This window comes from Urocitellus parryii, chromosome 12, assembly GCF_045843805.1.
Source record: "Urocitellus parryii isolate mUroPar1 chromosome 12, mUroPar1.hap1, whole genome shotgun sequence".
Classification (NCBI taxonomy): Eukaryota; Metazoa; Chordata; class Mammalia; order Rodentia; family Sciuridae; genus Urocitellus; species Urocitellus parryii.
Genome location: NC_135542.1, coordinates 18,959,630 through 18,981,446, shown reverse-complemented (window position 1 = coordinate 18,981,446; position 21,817 = coordinate 18,959,630). Strand labels below are relative to the sequence as shown.

Sequence of the window (21,817 nt, the reverse complement as noted above, 5' to 3'; positions counted from 1 at the left end):
GCAGCCCCCCTTTCCAGGCCAAGTCTCCCTTGTCTCTGGACCAGTCCCCTGGTTTGGGCTCCTCTCCAAGCTCTCTCAGGGGCCACACTTATTAGCCAGCATGGATGGTGGCACCAGGAGGTGAGTTATGGGCCTTTGCTACAGGACTTGGCTGACCTGACTATCCTCACTGGGCATGGTCACACAATTGCTAGCTCTGGGGGACACACTCAAGCCTTGGTGACCTGACTTACAACATGAGGATGATGGATGATGTCCTCTCAGGCTTAAGAGAGCACCCAAGGATTTTTTTTTCTTTAACTCACTCATTATACCGTATCTCATTGTTTAGAAAAGGAAATCAGTTTCTGGCTATCTGAGAAATCCCAAATAGCAATGCTTAAAAAATAGAAAAGTTACCCTGCACAGTATCTGGTTTCCTCTGTATTAGAAAACTGTGTGGGAACTTGAGGATTCAGGTAACTGAACTTTGAACAGAAGCACGGAGATGAGCGCCATGGATTTAGGGAGGTGACATGACAAAATGCAGAGGAATCATCTCTGTGTTCCCAAGACAGCCACCAACATCCCAGCAAGGTCAAAATCTATAGTGACCTGTTGATCCAAGGGCAAAGACTGGAGGCTCCTGACTTTCCTGGTCAAAATGAGAAATGGTTTTGTTATGAATATCTATTGATATGGACAGAGTTCAAGGATCTTTTCAGGTTGCCTGGATAATAGGGAGGTTTCTAGAGCCAGGAAGTTTGTTCTTCCCACTTAAATGTACTTCCCTCAAGTTCAGGGTCACCAGGACAGGGTCTCAGCCTGACAGGTTAGACTTATTTGCCATGGAGGCATGAAAACTCGACTAGGAAACAAGTGGTGGTGCACTGGGGCCAGGGGGAGTAGGGGCCTGCCATGGCTCTGATGAAGACAGTGACCTCCTCTCGGCACAGTGGACTGACAGCAAGTTATGATCCTGCCTCAAAAAACCATGAGCTCCCTGAGACCAAGAGCTGCATCCCCATTCATCTGTCCTACCTCTCCTGAGCATGGCCCTGGTGTCCACTGTGCTCAGGGTACTATGCTAAATGAACAAACAAATGAACCAAAGGAAGAACCAGTGAGGGGAGCAGTGTTTCAGCCTGCCAGGGCCAAGGCAGCTCTTTCCCTCGGAGTCAATAACAGGTGGCAAAATAACCCAGAGCCAGCTGCTTTAAGATCTCCATGAGCAACAGCACAAGGGCTGCGGCAAGTTTGCATCTGGACTGTGTTAAAAGGCCTGGTTGAGCCCAGGTCCCCCCCAGAACTCCGTTGGAGGTGGTGGAACTTTTGAGGGGTGGGGCCAAGGGGGGAGGTCTTTAGGCCCCTGAGGATGTGCCCTTGAAGGAAACTGTGGAACCTGGGTCTCTTCCTCTTCTCTTTTTTATCTTGGTCAGGAGGTGAGTGACTTTCCCTGCTCCTCCTCGTGCTCCTGCTGTGACATGCTGCCTTGCAACAGGCCCAAGGCAACGTGGCCAAGAGACCAAGGACTGACACCTCAGAAACTCTGAGCCAAGACAAACCTTTCCTGTTTATCAGCCCATCGTTGCAGGTGTGTTATGGAGATAACACACTGTATGCTGACCTACCCAAAGGCACTCAGAATAACAGCCCTAACTTGGCCACTCACCTGGTCAGCCAAGGATGTAGACCGCATGCCCATGAGCTCCCTCTCAGCCGTCAGTCTCCACATCTGCTCCCATTTCATCTTCCGCAGCTTGTCCAGAAGCAGCAGAATCACCCCTGGGCAATGGCATAGGATAGGAGAGTAAGGTAACAGTAAGACAGAGACAGGCATACCTGCTTGGCACAGCCACAGTCTCTCGGGGACAGTGTGTCTGAGGCATTCTCATTGCACAAGGAAGCACCAAGACCCCCAGGGCTGCAGCGAGAACCAGTGGGGTGGGTGACTGTGCCTCGCCCCTTCTAGAGCTGGACTGTGGTGATAGCCGCACCACAATAGGCTGTGGACTTCACGTCACTGAACTGTAACATAAATGTAGCTAAAATGGCAAACTTGTGCATGCTTTACCCCAACAGTGACAGTGACGATCCCAGCTTGCTCTTGACAAGCAGTACCTTTCTTACAAGTGCTCGGTTCCCCCTGCCTTTTTCCCTGGAGGTAGGACACTCTTAGTCAGTATGGCTGATACCTGTGGCCTAGGTACGACTTATCTTTACAGACAGAAACAGCTCCTCTGTGACTTTATTTGTCTTTGCAAATCTGCTTAACAATTATTGACAAGTGTGGGGCTGGCCTCAGTGTTCCCAGTGGCCAGAGGGTCTTCTCCGGCTCATGCGGAGTCAGCATGTGTTTCAACTTCAGCTGAAGGCCATGCTGATGCTGGGTCTTTAAGATGAGCTCTAAAGTCTTTGGCCTCACAAGAAACTAGTAATAGGAGCTGGATTCTTCCTCCTTCCCACCTTCTTAGGGTTTTTGTGGGGAGGGATCTGGGTGAATTGGGAATGGTACAGGGAGGGAAATTTCCACTGTTTATCCTTTGGTATTTTTAAGAATGCTTGCACAACTAAATATACTGCTCAGGCCAATTAATTAATTCTACAATTAATTACAATCTAATTGGGAAGTACATCTTGGCTTAGGTGAGTGGCTTAGAAACAGCTGTCTACCAACAGGTTCAGTCCAAATGTGCAGAGAAAGCCCAGAGCTGAGAACACGAACAGCCAAGAGAATGTCCCTGTAGGCCACTGCAGTTGGTGTGGCTGATGGGATGGTTACACCCAGCCCCCCCCCCCCAATCAATCCTCTTCAGGATGCTTAGCTCAGCAGAACGGCCACTGGAGCAAACTCCAGGCGGTTGAAAAATGAACTCAGTCGATACCTGGTACATACATTTCTAAGGCTGTAGGAAGACTGATTTCCCCAAGTCAGACATAAATGGTGACTCTAAGACTTTTTACTTAATCAAATGGCACATATTTGGAGAAAAAGTATATTCACCATTGAGTGAAGGGTGTTTGGTTGACAGAGTTGTACTAAAACACATGCATGGAGATGGGAAGAATTCGTAAGTCAGAAGGCCCATTTTATCGATCTCCTTTGGGCTTCATTAGGGCTTCTGCATATACTACTTCCTTAAAACCCCCGAGCTCTTTACAAGGTATTATTCATCATCCTTAGTTTATCCGTGGGGAGGCTGAGGGGCTGACTCAGACACTTGTCCAACTCACAGTTTAAAAGTCACTAGATCAGACTCATTCGGATCTGCCTGACTTTAAGGCCAGTGCAGCGCCTACCAGTCTACCCCCCGCAGAGCCAAGGAGGGCTGATTCTCAGTTCCTACCTGTGCCACATGAGGAGAGTGCTGCTTGCCCTACACTACTCAGAGAACTGGCATGCCCTTGTGGTAGGCTGGTGGCCTTTACCCAACAATTCTACTGGAGAAAACCCAAACCACCTCATTCGAAGCGCATGCCAATTTCCATGGTGTAAACACCCCCAGTTAGGGTCACTTCAAGAGAGTTGTGTGATGTCGTTGAACACGGAGCTGGGAAGGAATGCAAGACAACTGGCCCTCCTGAGCCATATGAGCAAGATCCGGCACACCACTGAAACTGTTCCCCAAATATGGACATATTTTTAGAAACAGTAAAATTTGCCACAGATGTATTATTTGATTGCTTCTTCGGTGAAAAAGGAAAGACATTTACAAGTTAAAGAGAACATTGCGATGTAAGTCACTGGTGATTGATGCAAAAAATAGACTCGAGTCAAATGTGTGAAAGAGAATTTCATTATGTCTTGTTGCAAAAATTAATTCTAATTAGGTTGGATCAAGGCTCCAACATATAGAAAAAATGGGGGAGGGGATTTTAGAAGATCTAGATGAACATTTTAAAGCCTCCAGAGTGATCCACGGTAGATCTGGCCTGTCTCTGGGGGCCGAGTTGAGAACTGATACTTTTAAATGGTGCTAAGACTTGTTGAGCCTAAGTGGCAGATGTGACCCAGCACTGTTTGCTAGACTACTGGAAAAGGGGTGGGGTCAAGAACAGAGGACATCTCAGGGCACAAAATCGGGCTGAAGCTGGAGCTGGGGGCTGCGGTTGCGTCTGATAAAGAATGTCCAGAGGACTAAATGGAGAAACACAAGTCTGTTATCCCAGTGACCGAGACTTTAATTATGTGGTTTTTAACTTACTTTTAAAATGATAAGTTATTTCAAACTAAGAGAAACTGATGTAAAAAATGCATAGAAACTAATGTAAAAAATACCCACCACTCAGAGATCTTCCAACTTATCCTACCTACTCTCCTCCATGGAGGCAACCAGATTCCCGTGGTGGTTGTGCTTCATGTCAATGCCTGGTTTTATATTTTTATTCTCTATGTATATGACTACAACCAATATATGTTGGTTTTGGTGTTCTGCATCACCTATTTCCCATTTTGACTTGCCTTTCCACCCACTGTTATCTCTTTAAGATTTAATCATGTTGGGTTGTGTATCACTGTGTATATATATATTTTTTAAGATAGAAGACAGAGCAATATTTTTTTTTAAAGAGAGAGAGAGACAGAGAGAGAGAGAGAAAGAGAGAATTTCTAATATTTATATATTTATTTATTTTAGTTTTCAGTGGACACAACATTTTTATTTGTTTGTGGTACTGAGGATTGAACCCAGGCTGCACGCATGCCAGGCGAGCGCGCTACCGCTTGAGCCACATCCCCAGCCCCAGTATCACTGTATATTTACCTGTGTTAACTATAGGGAAAAAAAATAAAGGAAAAACCTACTGGTATTAAAAAAAAAAAAGATTTAACCATGTCAATATTTCAAATATGCAATTACTTCATTCATTTTATAAACATACCACAATTTTTTTTGAGTATTCCCCTCCTGAACTATATTTGGTTATGGCCTATGTTTTTGCTGTTATAAACAATGCTGCAGCGGGGCGTGGTGGTACAGGCCTGTAATCCCAGCAGCTTGGTAGGCTGAATCAGGAGGATCGAGAGTTCAAAGGCAGCCTCAGCAATGATGAGACACTAGGCAAGTCAATGAGACCCTGTCTCTAAATAAAATGCAAAATAAGGCTGGGGATGCGTCTCAGTGGTCGAGTGCCCCCCAAAAAATCCCAAACCACCCCCATCAAAAAATGCTGCTGCAATGAACATCCTGATCCCAATTCATGTCTCCTTGGGCAAAGGCATGAGGATTTAGCCAGGAAATGCCTCCAAAGTTGTATAAGAACTGTAGTGTTGATGGTGCGACTTGTTCTGAAACATCTCCAACTACTCCATCTTCCTTCTCTCTACTAGTCATGTCTTCACTGAGACTCACGGATTCCACACTTAAAATGAGTTTTACCTTTCTTCTTTCATTCATTCAAGTTATTTATTGAGTGTCTACTCTGTGCTAACCAATGGAGTAGTAGTAACCAAACTTGCACTTGGTTTTCTTCCCGTTGTTTCCCAGTCTCATGGGATACATTTAAGATCTTAGCTCAACATACATTTACCGGAGGGGCAACATTTGCCAGGCCTTTCTGTGGGAATACAGATTCCATCTCTCTGACTCCCACTCCACTAGGATTCCACGTAATCACTGCAGTCACTGAGGATGAGTGCTGCTTATTAATGGGACTTGGGGTGGGGGCGCTCACTGGGCCTGGCTAGGATCTGGTCAGGCATCTGGGGAGGGGGGTGGGGAGTCTGGGGAAGCAACATGGACCAAGGAATGGAGGGAGGAGACAGGGTAGCAAGACTGGATTATGCATGACCCAGAGAGTGTGCTGGTTAATATGGGATGCTATGGGGCAACTGTTAGAAGGTGAGCAGGGAATGAGTTGAAAAGTCTTTCATTTATGCACAGGTGCTTTCCACCATTTCCATGCAATTTCCAAGATTAAAATGATGTTCTAATAACCCATGGACAGAAGGGCTGATCCAGGGGCTCCAGCTGCCCTGGCCCCAATCAATTACCCCAAAGCTCAGGGAATGTCACCCGTGTATGGCACACTGATTGGGAAATTCTGCTGAGGATTCCTGGGAGCTAGAGAAGGGTTTTGAGCAAGGAAATGGCCGGGACTAAATTTGTTTTAGAAATGCCAACCTAATGCTTTATCAAGTCATTCCGTAAGATCAAAGCCTCTGGTATCTCAGACTGGTTTAAAGAACAAGCCCTGACCCTTGGTTAGGGCAGCTCCATCTGAGTTTTGCCACGAGTTAATTCTTTTCCTTTCCATCAGATCACTCTTTCCAGCAGAACTGGCACAATGGCACATGGGAATCGCAGCTTCCAGGTCTGCTAGTGCGCTATCCTTGACCTCACAAGCCCACCACTGGGGCCCTGTCTGGCCTTTAATATGGGCCTTGAATTCAGAACTTATTTTTTCTGTAGTTCGTTCAAGGAATTTTCCCCCTGTTTTATTCACTGAGTTAACTGGGAACTGAGTGGAACACAATCCTTGTTTTTAGGGAGCAAAGCCTAACAGGGAAGAGGATGGTAACTAACAAGAGGCAAGATGCACCTTCCTGACCAATGGCAGGTGGTGGAACTGCTGTGGTCGTTGGGGGACAAGGAGCAAGGTTGCAGTCAAGGGGAAGCATCAAGGAAAAGCTTCCTGAATAAAGGATGCCTAAACCATCACCTTCAGGATGCAGAGGATTATCTCAGTGAGAGACAACAAGAGTGAAGGTCAAGCCAGCCAGGCTTCTCCCTGCAGGACAGGGGATTCACTGGGATGGGCTTCTGAATGATGATCAGGTAGATAGCAGATTTCCCCACCACACTTGAGTAGCAGAACTAAAATGGTAATGGTCCATTTCCACCTCTTCTCCCCAAAAAGATGATTAAAAAGAGGATACCTAAAGTTGTGTAGCACAGGGAAAAACATTTGTGTTTGCGCATGAATCTATAATTAGCTACAGGTTAGTCATAAAATAAATATCCTCATGTCCTCACACTAATGCAACAGAAAGAATCTTGGGGACACGGGTGCTGTTGGAGCCACCCTGGAAAGGGAGGCTGAATGCAGAGAAAGAACCACAGTATGGGGAAAATGAGTCCTGATGTTACTCACTGCAGAAGTGACTCCTGGAAAGGCCACTACGATTCTGAGCCTTGGTTCCTTATTTGTAATATGGGACAATCCCACATTTTTGGAGGATTAATTGTATCTTCAAAAGTTCAGGGGATATAGCTCAGTTGGTATACAGTGCTTGCCTTGCATGCACAAGGCCCTGGGTTCAATCCCCAGCACCACAAAAAAGTATACAGTAGGAACAGGATCCATTAATGCTGAATTGAGAACTAGTAATTGATCATTAATATCCTGACCTAGTAATTCATGAAGGAGCCTGAATTTACAGATCATTTGAAAAATCTTCAATGTCCCGTTGTGTGTGCGCAACGTACTGGACACTTGATATACCAGCAACATTTTTACATATTTCCGGGCCCCTCAGTCTTCTGATTATAGTCTGTTTATGGTGTCACCACCAGTGTTATTAGGACATCCCCTGGGGTTCCTGCAAGTGGCAGCTAAGAGACACAACCACAGGGAAGGAAAAAAAAAATAAAAACAAAGGCAAGAAAATCCACCACATGGAAAATTATGTGCATAAATTATGTTCCTAAGCAGCTTAGGAGTTTGCTTAGAATGTGAAATCTAATCACACTGATAGAAGCTTAGGAGAGAATCTGCCCGTTTCTTCAAAGGTTAGGAGTATGCACATAGGTGGTAAAAAGGCCAGAAAAACAGTCCTTTCAAGAGAAAAAGAACTCTAAATAACCAAAAGAGCTGAAAAACAATATTTCTAAGATGAACACAACCCCAGCTATTTATTGACCTCACTCATAGGGTGCTGGGGAGATATTGTAACTAATGACTAGAAAGGGCTTTTGAAATATAAAGTGGTACACAAAAGCTTAATAAACAACAGTCACAGAAACTGTGCATTTCCCCATTAAGGTGCCTAATTCTCACTCACTGGAACTTGTATAATTCCCACCTGAATTAATATAAATCATGTGCATGTAGGCAAAGCAGGGACAAGCTTTTTAAGTGCACACTGGTTAAAATAATGAAAATGGTTGCACCTTCAATTGCACCTTTTCAGGCTGAAACGACACAGATCTGGTTTTGAAATGCATGCCCCAAGTCGGATGTTGACACTGCTTTTCTGCTTTCAGGAATAATGTGGTGGCAAAATGTTTGATTTTGGCCTTTGTCTGGCATTTGCTGCTGTGTAGTCTGCCCATTTCCATGTTTGCCTTTGGGTCCAGGAGTACGGAGCCGGCCCTTTGCCCTGGAGTGCTCTGCATGGAGGCAGAGTGGCTTAGATTTGACAGGGCCTCTCAGAGGAGCAGATCAGGGGGTGCCAGGCCTCAGGGCTTCACCTACAACTGCTGTGCAGGAGCATAGACCCAACAGGAAATGAATGAATGAAAAAATAAATTCAAAACCAAAGACTTCTCCCTTGAACAGCTGGTCCATTGGTACACTGTTTCATCTGGGCATTGGAGGGCAATTTTCCCCTCTAAACTGATAGCTCTATAGCAGACAACATAAGGAGGTATCTGCAGAGACAAGAGACAAGCGTACTTTTAAAAATTTCTTTGTATGAGGCAGACATTGATTTTTACCAGTGCAATTGCAAAACGGAGGCGAAAACTGGTGACAATGATGATGATACCTATCATCTTTCAAGCAACTGCTATCTACTGGAGCAAGTAGTTTGCTTACAAGACCTCTGATTCTTGCAACAAATTTGCAAGGGAGGCTGGGCGCACAGGTGCATGCCTATAATCCCAGTGACTCTGGAGGCTGAAGCAGAAGGATTATAAGTTCAAAGCCAGTCTCAGCAATTTAGCGAAGCCCTAAGTAACTTAAAGAGATCCTGTCTCAAAATTAAAAATAAAAAAGAAATAACTGGGGATGTGGCTCAGAGACTAAGTGCCCCTGGGTACCAAAAAAAAAAAAAGAAAGAAAAGAAAAATAAATGCAAGGGTGATGGAATTATCCCCATTTCACAAATGAAGAAATTAAGAATGGGGTCCTAATTAGAATAACACATATCTATGCTTGTATACTTTTATAAAAATGGATACTTTTATAAAAAACTACCTTGTAAGTGCCAAAGTAAATCTCATTTTCTAACTGTGGTCTTTCAATGATGCTGTGTGTGTGTGTTTGTATGTGTGTGCATGTAAGTGTGTCTGAGAATGTGCTCACACTAAGTGTGATCAGACCCAGTTAATCAAAGCAGCAGTTCCTAGAGGACCTGAGAGTATATGTCAGAGATCACAGATCACAGCCAGCTTGCCCCTAGAAACCTGGGAGGAGGCCACACATTGCATCAAGAAGGTCAGGGCAGGACTTCCATGAGGACAGTCCCCCAGCACAGGGCTGCATCTCCCCTAAGTGACTGGGTAACTAGTTGGAGCCCAGGACTGTTTCATCAGGACAGGTTTCAGAGCTGACTCAGGCCACCCTTCCCTCTTGCGTGTTGGGGGATTCTGCCTTTCTGTACCTGAGCCCACTTGGGCCCTTCTCGGAATGTGCAGACTCCTCCTGCAGGCAAGGGGAAGACCCGGGTTAAGAGATCTTCGGCTACTTCCTCTTCATCCCCCCCTACTTTTCTTTATTTGCAGCCCGCTTTCAGGCTTTAGCCAAGCTGAAGAATAAGGCGAGGCCTGGCTAAGCCAATTCAGGCCACGTGCTTCCTTCAACCTGGTGGAGAAGCTGAGGTCCAAAGTGGCCACGTGACTCCTGCAGCCTGGTGCCCAGCAGGCTTCCAATTCCACCTTTTATTACTCAACTCAGCATTTCCCACAGTGACATTGCACAGGATGCTAGCGGATGTTGAGGAAGAATGACTAAAGAAGGGAATAAGTCTAGGACTCCCTACAGGAAGCAGAGTTAAAGAGGATTCCATAAAACATGGTACAGAGTTAATTTCGAAGGTGGTTTTTCACCAGCTCTGGCCGCTGCAGGAATCTCATAGATGCTGGCCCCCTTCACTTTGGGTCCCCATGGCTTCTGTCTGCATTTTCTCAGCTCCACCTGTATTGCACAGGCTGCCAGCCAAACAGAAGATTTGTTCCTTGGTTCCCCAGCGGTTCCTGTGGCTTTACTCCCTGGTCTGGAGCAGAGAAACCTTAAGTGGGCACTGAGCAACGGCTCTGTAGGAAGCTCCTGGGAGCAGGAGGCTCTCATCCCAGAGATGTTTATGAAAATGACCCTCGAAATCACCACTTGCTCCCTCTGCTTTGAAGCCCCCGAGTTCTCTTTTCATGCATGACCCAATAAGAAGGCAAGTTTATTAAAAACGACTTAATTTAAAATCCCCTGCTGATTTTACCTGGGACTCACTTTTGATCAAATAAATTAAAAGGTTCTGTGGTCTACCATTGCTTTTTAACTTTTTCCTTGCTAAAAGCTCTTTTACCAGAGTAAGAGAGAGAGAAAATGGGACCTTCCACCTGAAACATTCTGCTGATATTGCTGGGTTTTATCAAAGTGTGGATAAGACACAGTAGAAAGGCCATAGAAGGCTAGTAGTCATTCACTTATTCACTCATTGGATAAATATTTATTGAGCAGTTTGTACATGCCAGGTACTTGGGATAGAGAGAAAATAAATGGCCCCCTGCTCCTGACAGCTTGAAAGTGCTACGGATGCTCAAACAGACAGAAAGAAGTATGTTTTAGGCAGAGGAAGTGGTTGGAACTCAGGTCATGGGCAAAGTCTTTTAAGAGAACAACACTTAACACTTCATCTCATTGACAACGCTTGGCCAAGACTGTAACAGGGCTAAGAACTTGGGGTTTGGTGGCTGGCTAATACCTGGCAGAATATTTCTTCTTTTTCTTTTTTGCTTTTATCAGCAAACATTATAATGATGAACACAATACATTTAGAAAAGTACAGAAATCATAGTATACAGTGTGATGAATTGTCACTGAGTGAACTCACTACGTAACTAAAACGCAGACCAGAATCAAAATATTTCTGGCAGCACAGAATCTCCTTGCACTATCTTATCCCCACAGCGAAGACCGTAGTTCAGATCTATTCATTTCTGAACTTCCTATCAATCGAGTCATACAATACACACCCTTTTTGTGACTGGCATTTTGGTCCAATCTGATGTGCGTGAAGTCTGCCCGTAACACAGCCTGCAGTTACAGTTTGTTCATGTTAATGCTGCCTAATGATGTGTCATGTCATGACATCTTATTCCATTGATCCTGCTTGTGGGCATTTAGGTTCCTTGCAGTTTGGGAAGCTGTTATGAAACATTCTGAGTGCATCTTTTATTGTCATAGTGATAGGTGGCAGGTAGACATGAGTGGTGGGGACACAGAAATTAAGAGGTTAATTTGCCAGATGGAGCCTACAAGCCAACTCTCAAAATGATTTTAAAGAAACAAATTACATAAATTTATCCTAGACCGATTCTGACTTAAGGTACTTATTCACAGGGCTGAGGAGTGTTTGCCCAAGACTGCTCCTTTGATTAAGAAAAAAAAAAAAAAGTCTGCCCTGACAGAGGCTGGAGAGCTCAGTGGACTCGGTCCACAAAACCAAGTGCAGGTAAAATTGGCCAGCACGAGTCAGGATGACCAAAGTTCTCTTTAGGTCTTGACATGTTATTTAAACTTACTATAATTACGAATTTTGGCCTATGTGGGTTTCCCTTGGACACTCATGAGTTAGACTTACACAATAGGGATTTAGAAACCTGATACCATCCAATGGTCAATCAAGAGTTAGGAGGTGATGCTTAGGTGAGATCCTCTAAAAACTACCCCTTAAACCCAATAAAAACCCAGCTCACAAAGAAATGAGTTGTTGTGCTCCTCTCTGAGGATCCAATCTCTCCCTTGAGTGTGCCATTTCCCTACCTCCTTCTTTGTCTTCTAATAAATATTGCTGTACTTTCACTATGCCTCATGTCTTGCTTAAAATCATCTCTTGCAAAGATACAAGAGCTGAACACAAAGCAACCACTAGTAACCACAGGTATGCTGGATGTGCACCTAGGAGTGCACTTCCTGGGTCAGTGGGTTGGCACATGTTTAGCTTAAGTAGACGTCACAAAGCAGTTCTTGCTATTTCTACTCCTATCAGTTGTGCATGCAAGGTAATATGGTTCTCTGTTCCCACTGATAACTGTCATTCTCTGGCTTTTTGCATTTTAGACCTTCTGGAAAAGGTTTAAACTTGGCACAGTGTTGTGGTATTGCATTATGGATTTTAGTTTGCATTTTTAATGACGAAAAAACTCTGCATCTTTTCACATGCAAATTGCCCATTTGGGTATCCTCTTTTGGGAAATGCCTGTTCAAATCTTTTGCTCATTTTTCTATTGGGTTGTTTGCCTTTTTCTTAATGGTTTGTAGGAGTTTCTCTCTTTATTTTTATTTTTAGTTTCTCTCTTTATTTTTATTTTTTTTTAATCTAGGTGGTTTCTAAAGATGATTGGAGACAAGTGGTCTCTGGCTCTATATGTCTAACGATGCACCAGTAGAGACCCATTTCTCAAAGCTGGCTGGACTCCCCTGCATAGGAGGTGATGGCTGCCCACCCTATCAGTCTTTTGGAAACCATGGAGTATTAAGCTAGACTGATCCTCAAAGAAGTTATCAACTCAATGAGCCCATCCCATCCCCATTTCCCTGAGTAAAATGAAGCTCAGAAAGGTGATTGGCTTAAAGTAAAACAATTTAACACAAAATAAAGAAGGCCAAAGACTTATTTCCCAGAGGCCCTCTACCCTTCTTTCTGTGATCTCTCTCCTTCTTCTACGAGTCTCCATGTCCCTCTATCAACACATAACACGTGGCACCAGATTGGTCAACTCTTCAGACCTCAGAAGATTCTACCAAAAAAAAAAAAAATCCTCTTAACTAGAGAGTGGTTTTAAAAAACAGTTACGAAAAAAGCACTTTCATGGGTTGAACTGTGGCCATCAAAACAATATGTTCAAGTCCTAACCCAAGCACCTGTAAAAGTGATCTTAAGTTGGAAATGGGGTCTTTGCAGATGTAATCAATGTAGGATGAGGTTGTACTGTGTTAAGCTGAACCCTAACCCAATGGCTGATGTCCTTATGAGAAGAGAGACTGACACAGAGGGAAGATGGCCACAGGAACCCAGAGGAGTACGTAGGAGTTATGATACTGCAAGTCAGGATCCAGCCTGGGTCCCAGAGCTGGAAGAAGAAAAGGGGCTGTGACCAGAGGCTTCAGAGAAAGCGTGGGCTGGCTAACACCTGACTTGCACTTTTAGCCTCCGTAATCAGAAAGATTAAGTTTCTATTTTTTTTTTAAAGCTACCTAGTTTGTGGCACATGTCTACTACTCCTTCTGAAATGCTTGTGACCATAAATGTTTTAGATTTTGGAATTTTTTTCATCTTTTGGAATATTTGTACATAGATAATGAGATGATTCAGGGATAGGACCTCAGTCTAACATAGTCTTTCTCTGTATTTCTCACATGTCTTCTGTGCACAGCCCAAGGGTCATACAGAGCGTCTGAAGTGCACCTGTATTTTTATTGCATTCTGTCTGCTGAGGTTAGGTGTGGAATCTTCCACTGGGGCATCATGCTGATGCTCAAAAAGTTTCAGATTTTGAAGCATTTACAACTTCAGACCTTGGATGAGGGATGCCCAACCTGTACCTTGGTATGGCAGTTCTAGGGAATTAACTTAAGCATCAGCACCCAAAAACCTTTTGCCTTGCTCCAGAGAAACATACAAGAATAACTTAATTCTTAAGGACGCTAAGTTGTGGACTTTGGTCATCTTCTTACTGTCATCTTTCAGATTTGAACAGATTTTTGGGTGATCATTAATTCTTAGAACCTGAGTAATTATGCCCATTTTAGATGACCAAAACCCAGGGCATAAATCACACTCATTACTCCATGGGTCTTGTTTTCCTCCACCCAGAAGATTCATCAGGAGATCAAGTTTCTTACAGGACCCAATCTGAGACAAAAGTAGGAGATGCAGACATTGAAGAAAGACATCCTGAATATGCTCAGGCCACTACGGGCAAGGTAGTTATTAGGACTTGCTTGTCTGCCTCTTTCAGGAAGGTGTTTCTGGAGCTATAGGGAACCATATATAGAGTACCAAGATATTGATCTTATCATCTCTCTTGAATAAAATGGAGTACAAAACGATGCTCAGAAAAGCTGGAGGCAGATACAATAGCCCAGGATGGCACAGCAGAGCCTAGAGGCACGGCACAGTGAATGTCTGACACTCCCCAAGCCTTACACCAGCTATTGAAAAATGACTACAACTCTCTGAATGGAAGTCAGATGTGCTGACCTGCTTGTTGGCATGGAGATTTTAATTTTTTTTTACACATAATGAGCCTGCCTCTCCCTACCAGTCTGGTAGATGCTTCACTGCACAAGATAATGTCTCATTTGCCTACCAACAGGGGTGAGGGAGCTTGGGTGGCTGAACAGTTCTGACCAGTTGAACATGTGCTGGCGTCTGATGCAGCGACGGATGAATGAATGGCTGCCCAAAGGGCACAGAGCTCTCTGTCGTTCTGAACTCGAGCAAAGTGAGCAGGACTGGAAGGGCACCATTGTGCATGCTTTTATTATGCACTTGTTCCCAGGCTCAAAGAAAACCAGCTTGATGTTCTCGCTGCAAGAACATCAAGTGAGGTATGTGAAGCTCACAGCCCACTTCTTTACTTGGCATCGATGCTCTTGAGGGAGAAGGAACGCACACTTCTTGCATGCCTCCTACGTGCCAGGGACTCCTAAGTATTATACTGCAGATTCTCCACGAATCCACTGGCGAGTCCATCCTGCTGCTCCCTGTGCCCTGCAGACTCACCCCCATGCAGTGAATCATCTGGGATCCCCGAGGCTCCTGCTTGTTGGAAGCACTGAAAACAGACTTGGAGGGGGGAAGGAAAGAGAGGGCACTTCCCTTCACGGGACTGTTTCCAAGAGCACCTTGTCTCCCCCGCTGCAGCCTCCGCAGGGTGGCCTTCCTCCAGGACATGTCCCCACCGGGTTCTGGCAGCGTTGCCTCTTCCTCCTGCTTCTTGGTAGACTGAATCGTGTCCCCTCGAGGTCTTATGTTGAATTCCTTACCCCCCCGCCCTGAACGTGACTGTATGTGGAGATAGGATCTTTAAAGGGTGATTAAGTCAAAATGGGGTGTGACGTATTTCTTTTAGGGTAAGCTTCCTGACTCCAATCCGACTGGCAAGAGGAGATCAGGACACAGAGACACGGAAGGAAACCACGGGGGGCACACGGAGAGACGGCTGCCTACAGGCCAAGGAGGAATCCCCTGTCACTCCTCCCTCTTGGGCTTCCAGGAGTATGAGAATGCACATTTGGTTGTACAAATCACCTACTCTGTGGTAGTTGGCTATGTCCTTCATAAGAAAGTAACCCAGATTTCTTAGGCCAGACCTGGTTACAGTTCTCTGCTTCTTCCATCGAGACCTGTAGTCCTGTCCCTCCATCCCTATAACAGTCCTTTCACTGAAATAGCTTGAGCCATCTAATTAGATCTATTCTTCACAGGATCCTGTTGCCCGTATGCCCGTATGTGACGTCTGCTAATCCTATGAGGTTTTTACATCACGAAATCGGGATGTTTTAGTTTACTTAATAAGGAAAATGAAGCTCCAAGATGGCATATAGCTGTGAGTGGCACAGCTGGGTCTTCCTGACTCCAGTGACACTCTGTGCTGACTTGGGTAGACCTGTAGCATGCTGAATGAAGAGCCACACCACAGAGCCAGAGGCCCACGGACTGGGGAGGACACTGGACTCACCAGGGCAAGTTCTGCATCTTCTAGAGGAGCAAAGGGAGACTCAGAGGTGTCCGGTCAGTGCCCAAGGTCAGGAATCCAACATGGTGGCAGAATTAGAATATGGATGCGAGGTCTTCAACCTGCTCTCGGTCCCTTTTGTTGTGCCCCTGATGATTAGTCTCAATTTAACAGGGAGCTGTGGTTATTACCTGGGGTAGGTTTTTAAACCAAAACTAGGTTCTTTCTGTGGGCATGGAATTCACCACTCACCACCCACTCAGAAGCTGGATGATAACACTTACTGATGATACTGATAACTAACAACAAAGGCAGCAGCACACCAGGTTTCAGGCATGGCCCCTGGCATGCCCATGAACTGCTCCCTACACAAAACGTCCCCAAAAGGCTGAATAAGTAACTAATGAGCTAAAAAGTGAGGACCCAGATTCAAACCCAGTTTCCTCTGCTCCAAGGCCCATGCATTTCCCAATACTGGTGTCCACGAGAGGAAGCAGGACATAACTAGGACAGGACTGTGGCCGCAAACAAACCAATGTAACCTGGTCTGTCTTTTTCAGAGCTGTAGCTATTGTAGACGCCTTGTATCACCAAAGAATGAGCTCCAGTATGTCTCATTGTACCCACAGCTTCCAACACAGCATATGGCACACAGTAGGTCTTCCTGATACCAGTGTTAACGTCCTGCATTGCTGCTGAACAGGAGTGAACCTCAAAAAAACTGAGACCAGCCTTTATTTTTTTTCTGGATCTCCACAATCTCAGTCCTACAGCAGAGGAGGGGCTGGAAAACACGCCTTCATTAAGACAAATCCTGTCATCCTGTGTGCTAATAAGCGGACTTCGAGGGAACACTTGAATGGAAGCAGCAGGCAGTAGCATCTCCTTATGTCTTGATTCAACCATGGGTCTACAGAAGGCTTTGTATTTGGTCCAGTGCTGGCACATGGTGTTGTAAAAACACCGAGGCCTGAGACCCAGATTAAGTCTAGATCCAGTATCTCTTTTCCATATTGGGACACATAAGCTAATTTCTGCAAACTTTTTTTTCCTAGGTTGCAAAATAGGTTGGAGGATATCATGTTTTATTGTTCTCATTCACTAGTGTCTTTCGAGAGTTTCCTATGTACTGGAACCCACTAGAAAATAGAGATCCTCACCCTGGTGGGGCCTGTAAGCTACCAGAAGAGGAAAGTAAGCTAAACATATAGCATAAAGGATAATAAAAATACAGCAGGGCAGAGAGGAAAGGAGAAGCAGGGTATGTTGAGAGCTAAGTGGGTGGTCAGCACAGGCTTCTCTGAAGTGGGGATATCTGAGCCAAGACCTGCAGGAGGCGAGGTAGTGCGCCATGCCATGCTGATGCTCAGAGGCAAAGGCCCTGTGCCAGCTGATAACACTAGAGAAGGCAAGGAGCGTCTGCTCACGGCTGCTGTGAGGTTAATCATGATGATAATTCAGCTGAAAAACCACATTCCCAACAAGTGTTCAACAAATGCTAGAGCTGGGACTGTCAGTACCGGCTCCTACCCACTGGGAGGGAACTCTGGTAACCACGGGGCCTTGGCAGCACTTTGAGGTCTGACCCGTGCTAATGAATGGGCCTATCTGCTCTTCGCCAGCCTGCCGAGGGAAAACCCACGGGCCTATGGAAGAGGATTTTCTAGAAATTAGATTAGTGGGACATGCATTTAGTGTTGGGCACAAAGAATCAGAACTAGCTTTGTTGTGTTGCCAATCCTTTAAAAAGAATGTGCAGAATTACCCTGGCTCCAGCTTTCAAAGTGGCAAATGCCCTTCCTCTGATGATAACTTTTCCAAAGTAAGGAAAGTGGTGGGGCCAAACTGCACTGTCCTCTTACGGACCTGTTTAACGCAGGGGAATCTTCTTTTCCAGAAAGGGATTTCTGCTTCTGTGAAATGAGGGACTGAGAAGTGAGGGGAAGCCATACTGGAGCAATGATCTGGGGGCCTCTTAGTCTCTTTGGCCAGCACAGGGGCTCCCCGATGGATGGGCTCCTTGCTGGGTAGCAGGGTAAGAGAATGAAGGACTTCTCCTCTCTCCTGTCAGCTGCCAGGGGCAGGTGGTCATTATAAGCAGTGCTTCCTTTACCTTTTTCTCTCTTGCCCCTGGATCCCTTCAGAACCCATTATGAATCTCTTTAAAGCCAGAGTTCTGAGTTCCAAAGGGGCTCAGCGTAGTTGCACGCTCTTCTAGGACTTGAGGTGCTCTTTCTCCCCATCCTCCACTCAGTCTCCACTCGCTCTGCTCCTCCTTCCTCCCAGCCTTCTCTTCTCAAGCCCCCAGGACCACAGCCCACCACCCACCTGCCTCCTCTTCACTGAGATGCTGTTGCAACATTCATCTCACTGCTGGACGGTCTTCCGTCCTGTCCCCGTGAGATGTGGAGTTGCCCAGGGCACAGATGGTGTCATTGCTGCACACCAGTGTCCATGAGGGACACGGCAGGCCCAGCAGAGAATGTTTATGAATGAATGGACAAACGAGGGCGTGAGATCTGAAATGAGCCAGAGGCCTGCCCAGCAGTATTTCAGAGCCCTCATTATCATCTGCAGAGTGACTAACTGTGGAAAGTGCTGGGATACACACAAATGAGACGGTCACAACCACAGGTCCTCTCCCGTGCCAGCTGCCAAGGGCAGGTGGTCATCATAAGCAGTGCTTCCTCTACTGGGATAAAGTCCTCTCAGGACTCTGGAGGAAGTAGGTAGCTGGTTCTGGATAAATGGGGGTGAGGTAGGGGTCTCTCTAGCCTTCTGCCAGGACAAATGAGGCCATGCAGTCAAAATCTGATCGTCTGTTAAATGAGGACCCATCTTCCACCCAGGGCGAAGGATGTCACAGATGCTGCCTAGTAGGAAGTTCTCTCTGGCTGACCTCCTCGGCCCATTATCTGCCTTTTGGTCTAAGTAGAGAGCACTAGAAAGAGCTTGGATTAGAGCCACACAGATCTGGATCTGATTCTAGTTTCTGACACCCCTTGGTTAAGAGACCCTGGGGAGTGTCTCGGCCTCCTTGGATCTCTGATCTCGAGAATCTGTGCACTGTGGGGGAATAACACAGTCTTTATCTCCAAAGGCAAGCTTCTTGTAGGGAATATTACACTCTTGGCAGAATATTAGTCCATTTTATTAAAAAAAACTTTCTCTAATCATACAAAGATTTTTGAGCACGTCTGTTGGCGAAAATCCCAAGAGGAGGAAATGGGAGGAGAGGGAGTGAGGAGAGGCCTCAGGTAGTGCTGGATGGCTCATTTTTCCCCAGGCTCCACATCCCAGAGTCATCTGCACCATCACCTAAGAGTCAGAAGAAGCTGCAAGGGGCCAGGAAGAAGCATAGGGGAAGAAGCCACCATTTCTCTGAGAATACTCAACAGTTGAAACACAGAATTAGGAACCTGTAGCTCAGAGTCTACAATCATATGAACACTTGGAGAGATGACCAGGGATGTTGGGGAGGGGCAAGGACTCTTAGTGTGCAAATCAATACCACCTTGTCGATATGCAAGGAAAGGTCTCGTGAAGTCACTGCTGAATAAGGTCTCATAAATAAAATTTCACAGTATCTATTATTGCTAGTTGACCAAGTACGAAAGAGTGTTGATATCCCAGCCAGGTGCTACCCTTACCACTGTGTCACAGAACAAGATTCAGACTCTGTGTCATCCTATCATGGCCCAGAAAGCCTTTGGTCTTTTAATGATTTTTATGGTCTTTGATATAACAGGCGAACATAACCACAGATTCGTAAAAGCTCCTGGTCTCATCTGGATTGATTCCTTCCCCGGCCAATTCCAGAACAAGCTAGTGCCATGTCTGGTCTGCTGTGTTCTTATCTTCTGGGTTTGTGCACAGCTGACTTGAGGTCACTCTTCAGGTCTGGACCAAAATGCCACCTCCTCAGAGAGTTCTGTCCCTGTTACTGTCCATCATAGAATCCTGGTAGCAACAGCAAGCTAAAGCCATTCCTTTCTCTTTCCTTCTGCCCTTGCTGCCTTCACAGGTAGGGAGTGAAGATATCAGCAGATCATATACATAAGGCAAAACAGGCTGGAGTGACAGAAAGATCAATGTTCCAGTCTTGGCTTTGCTACTAAGAGTGAGCTAATGAATACAGTGTGCAGTCCTTCTGGCCAAGGACGTGGTGGGGATGATGCAAGGACAGCATGGAAAGCCCCAGCACTGGACTTGGTGCAGAGTGAATTAAAGCTCTGGAAGCTGCTGGTGCCATTACACAGTACTGTGCTCTTGATGTATGAGAATCTATCCCTCATCCCCTGCAAAGATGCATGGTCCCTGTTTACTAATCTGTGGTTATGTTCGCCTATTATATCAAAGACCATTAAAAATCAGTGTCAGCAATCAGTGTAAGGAATCATGTTGGCCCCCCACTTACAAAGATTAATCTTCACAACGGGGATGAACTGCCATTACACTTAGGTATTTCCTCTGCCTCATCAACCAATCACTATAAAATAAATCCAAAGAACTGTGAAACCAGAAACAAGCTTGGAAACCAGGCTGAAGAAGTATGTGCTCAAGAGAAAGAGGTGTGGGGTGCATTAGGAGGGACCTAGTGATTCATTTGCAACAGGTCTCCAGGCCTAAAGCAAATGACTGGTGGCTTCTCATTCACTGTCAAGCTCACCCAGGCTGGCTTCATGACCACAGCTCTTCCCCATCGCACACTTGTCCAGCCGCTCGACATGGCTGGCTTATCCTCTGTCCACTTCCCCCGCTTCTTTTGAACAGTTCACGTGTTCCCTTTCCTGTGTGTCCATTCCATAAAGCTGCCCCTTAAATGCTGACGCTTGCTGCTAGACCAGATTTACATCTTGGAATTTTTCTCCTCTTTCTCTCCACCTCCAGACCATGCCAGGATCCCTGCTCTCAAATCGTCAAGACAGCTCCCAAGGAAGTCTGCATTCCAAAATATCAGTGTTCTGACTTGGATGTTCAAGCTGTCACTCAGTTTTTTATGCCTTTCCCCTCTTTGGGGTCGCAGATGTCTCTGGCATGCATTAAGTTTCATTCAGTCATGACACCAATCCTAGGCAATATTTTTCTGAATACCTGAATCTTCAGGTGACATGGGGACAGAAATTAGTGAGCTTGTGTGAAGAGGCACAGAGGAGCAGAACCTGGGGCCTCATTTTGATTGACTCTGCAGGCCAGGTATTAGAGAACCTTACCAATTATTAGAGAATGTGAGAACACATCTATTATTCAATGATATTAAATTTATTAAGTTTATTAAACCCCTTCCATACGCCAGGGCTGACCCCGACCTCCTGCGAAGCGTGGAGTAGGAGAGAGCCAACTCTAATCAGATAGACATAATATCTCCATTCCCTCTCTCCCCAGCTTCGGTGCCATCTCTGCAGCTGTGAGCATGACCAGGGCTCCTATAAGCCTGTCCTTCTTTCAGTGCCTGGACAGGAGACTGTGTGTGTATAATTAGGTGGGCGAAGGTAACTAAGGTTTGCTGAATGTCAATCCCAGTTCTAGGCCATTGGGTTTTATGTTACATCTCCAACAGCTCCGTTGTTCCTCAGAGCAGCCTATCGGCATCGGGTTCTTATTCCCATTCATCAGCTGTGGAAAGACGAGTGGTGCGGACAGGATTCTAACCCTAGTCTGCTGTAGCCTTCTCCAGACCCACTGTTTCTGCTTGCTGTAAACCATGGTGGACAAGTTCTTTCTTAACGGGCCAGAAAGTATATATTTTTGACTTTGGAAACCCTCAGGTCTCTGTAGTAGCAACTTCTCAACTTCTGACATTGCAACCCTCAGGTAGCCACAGACAAATGAAAATAAATGGCGTGACAGTGAGCCCACGGGGCTTTATTAATGGACACTGAAATTTGAATTTCATGTAACTTTCATGTGCTACAAAATAGATTTGCTTTAAATTTTTTTTTTTTCTCAACTATCTAAAAGTGTTAAAACCATTCTTAGCTTCAGGACATAAAAAA

At 45.5% G+C, this 21,817-nt stretch overlaps 1 protein-coding gene across 1 annotated transcript in view; it reads right to left on the bottom strand.

Annotated features, from left to right (window-relative positions):
• Positions 1 to 21,817, bottom strand: part of LOC144249643 (xylosyl- and glucuronyltransferase LARGE1-like) — a 255,934-nt gene that overhangs the window by 71,561 nt on the left and 162,556 nt on the right. The window contains exon 6 of the mRNA XM_077791753.1: positions 1,652 to 1,764. Coding sequence (XP_077647879.1) covers positions 1,652 to 1,764 — 113 coding nt within the window. The remainder of the gene's footprint in view (positions 1 to 1,651; positions 1,765 to 21,817) is intronic.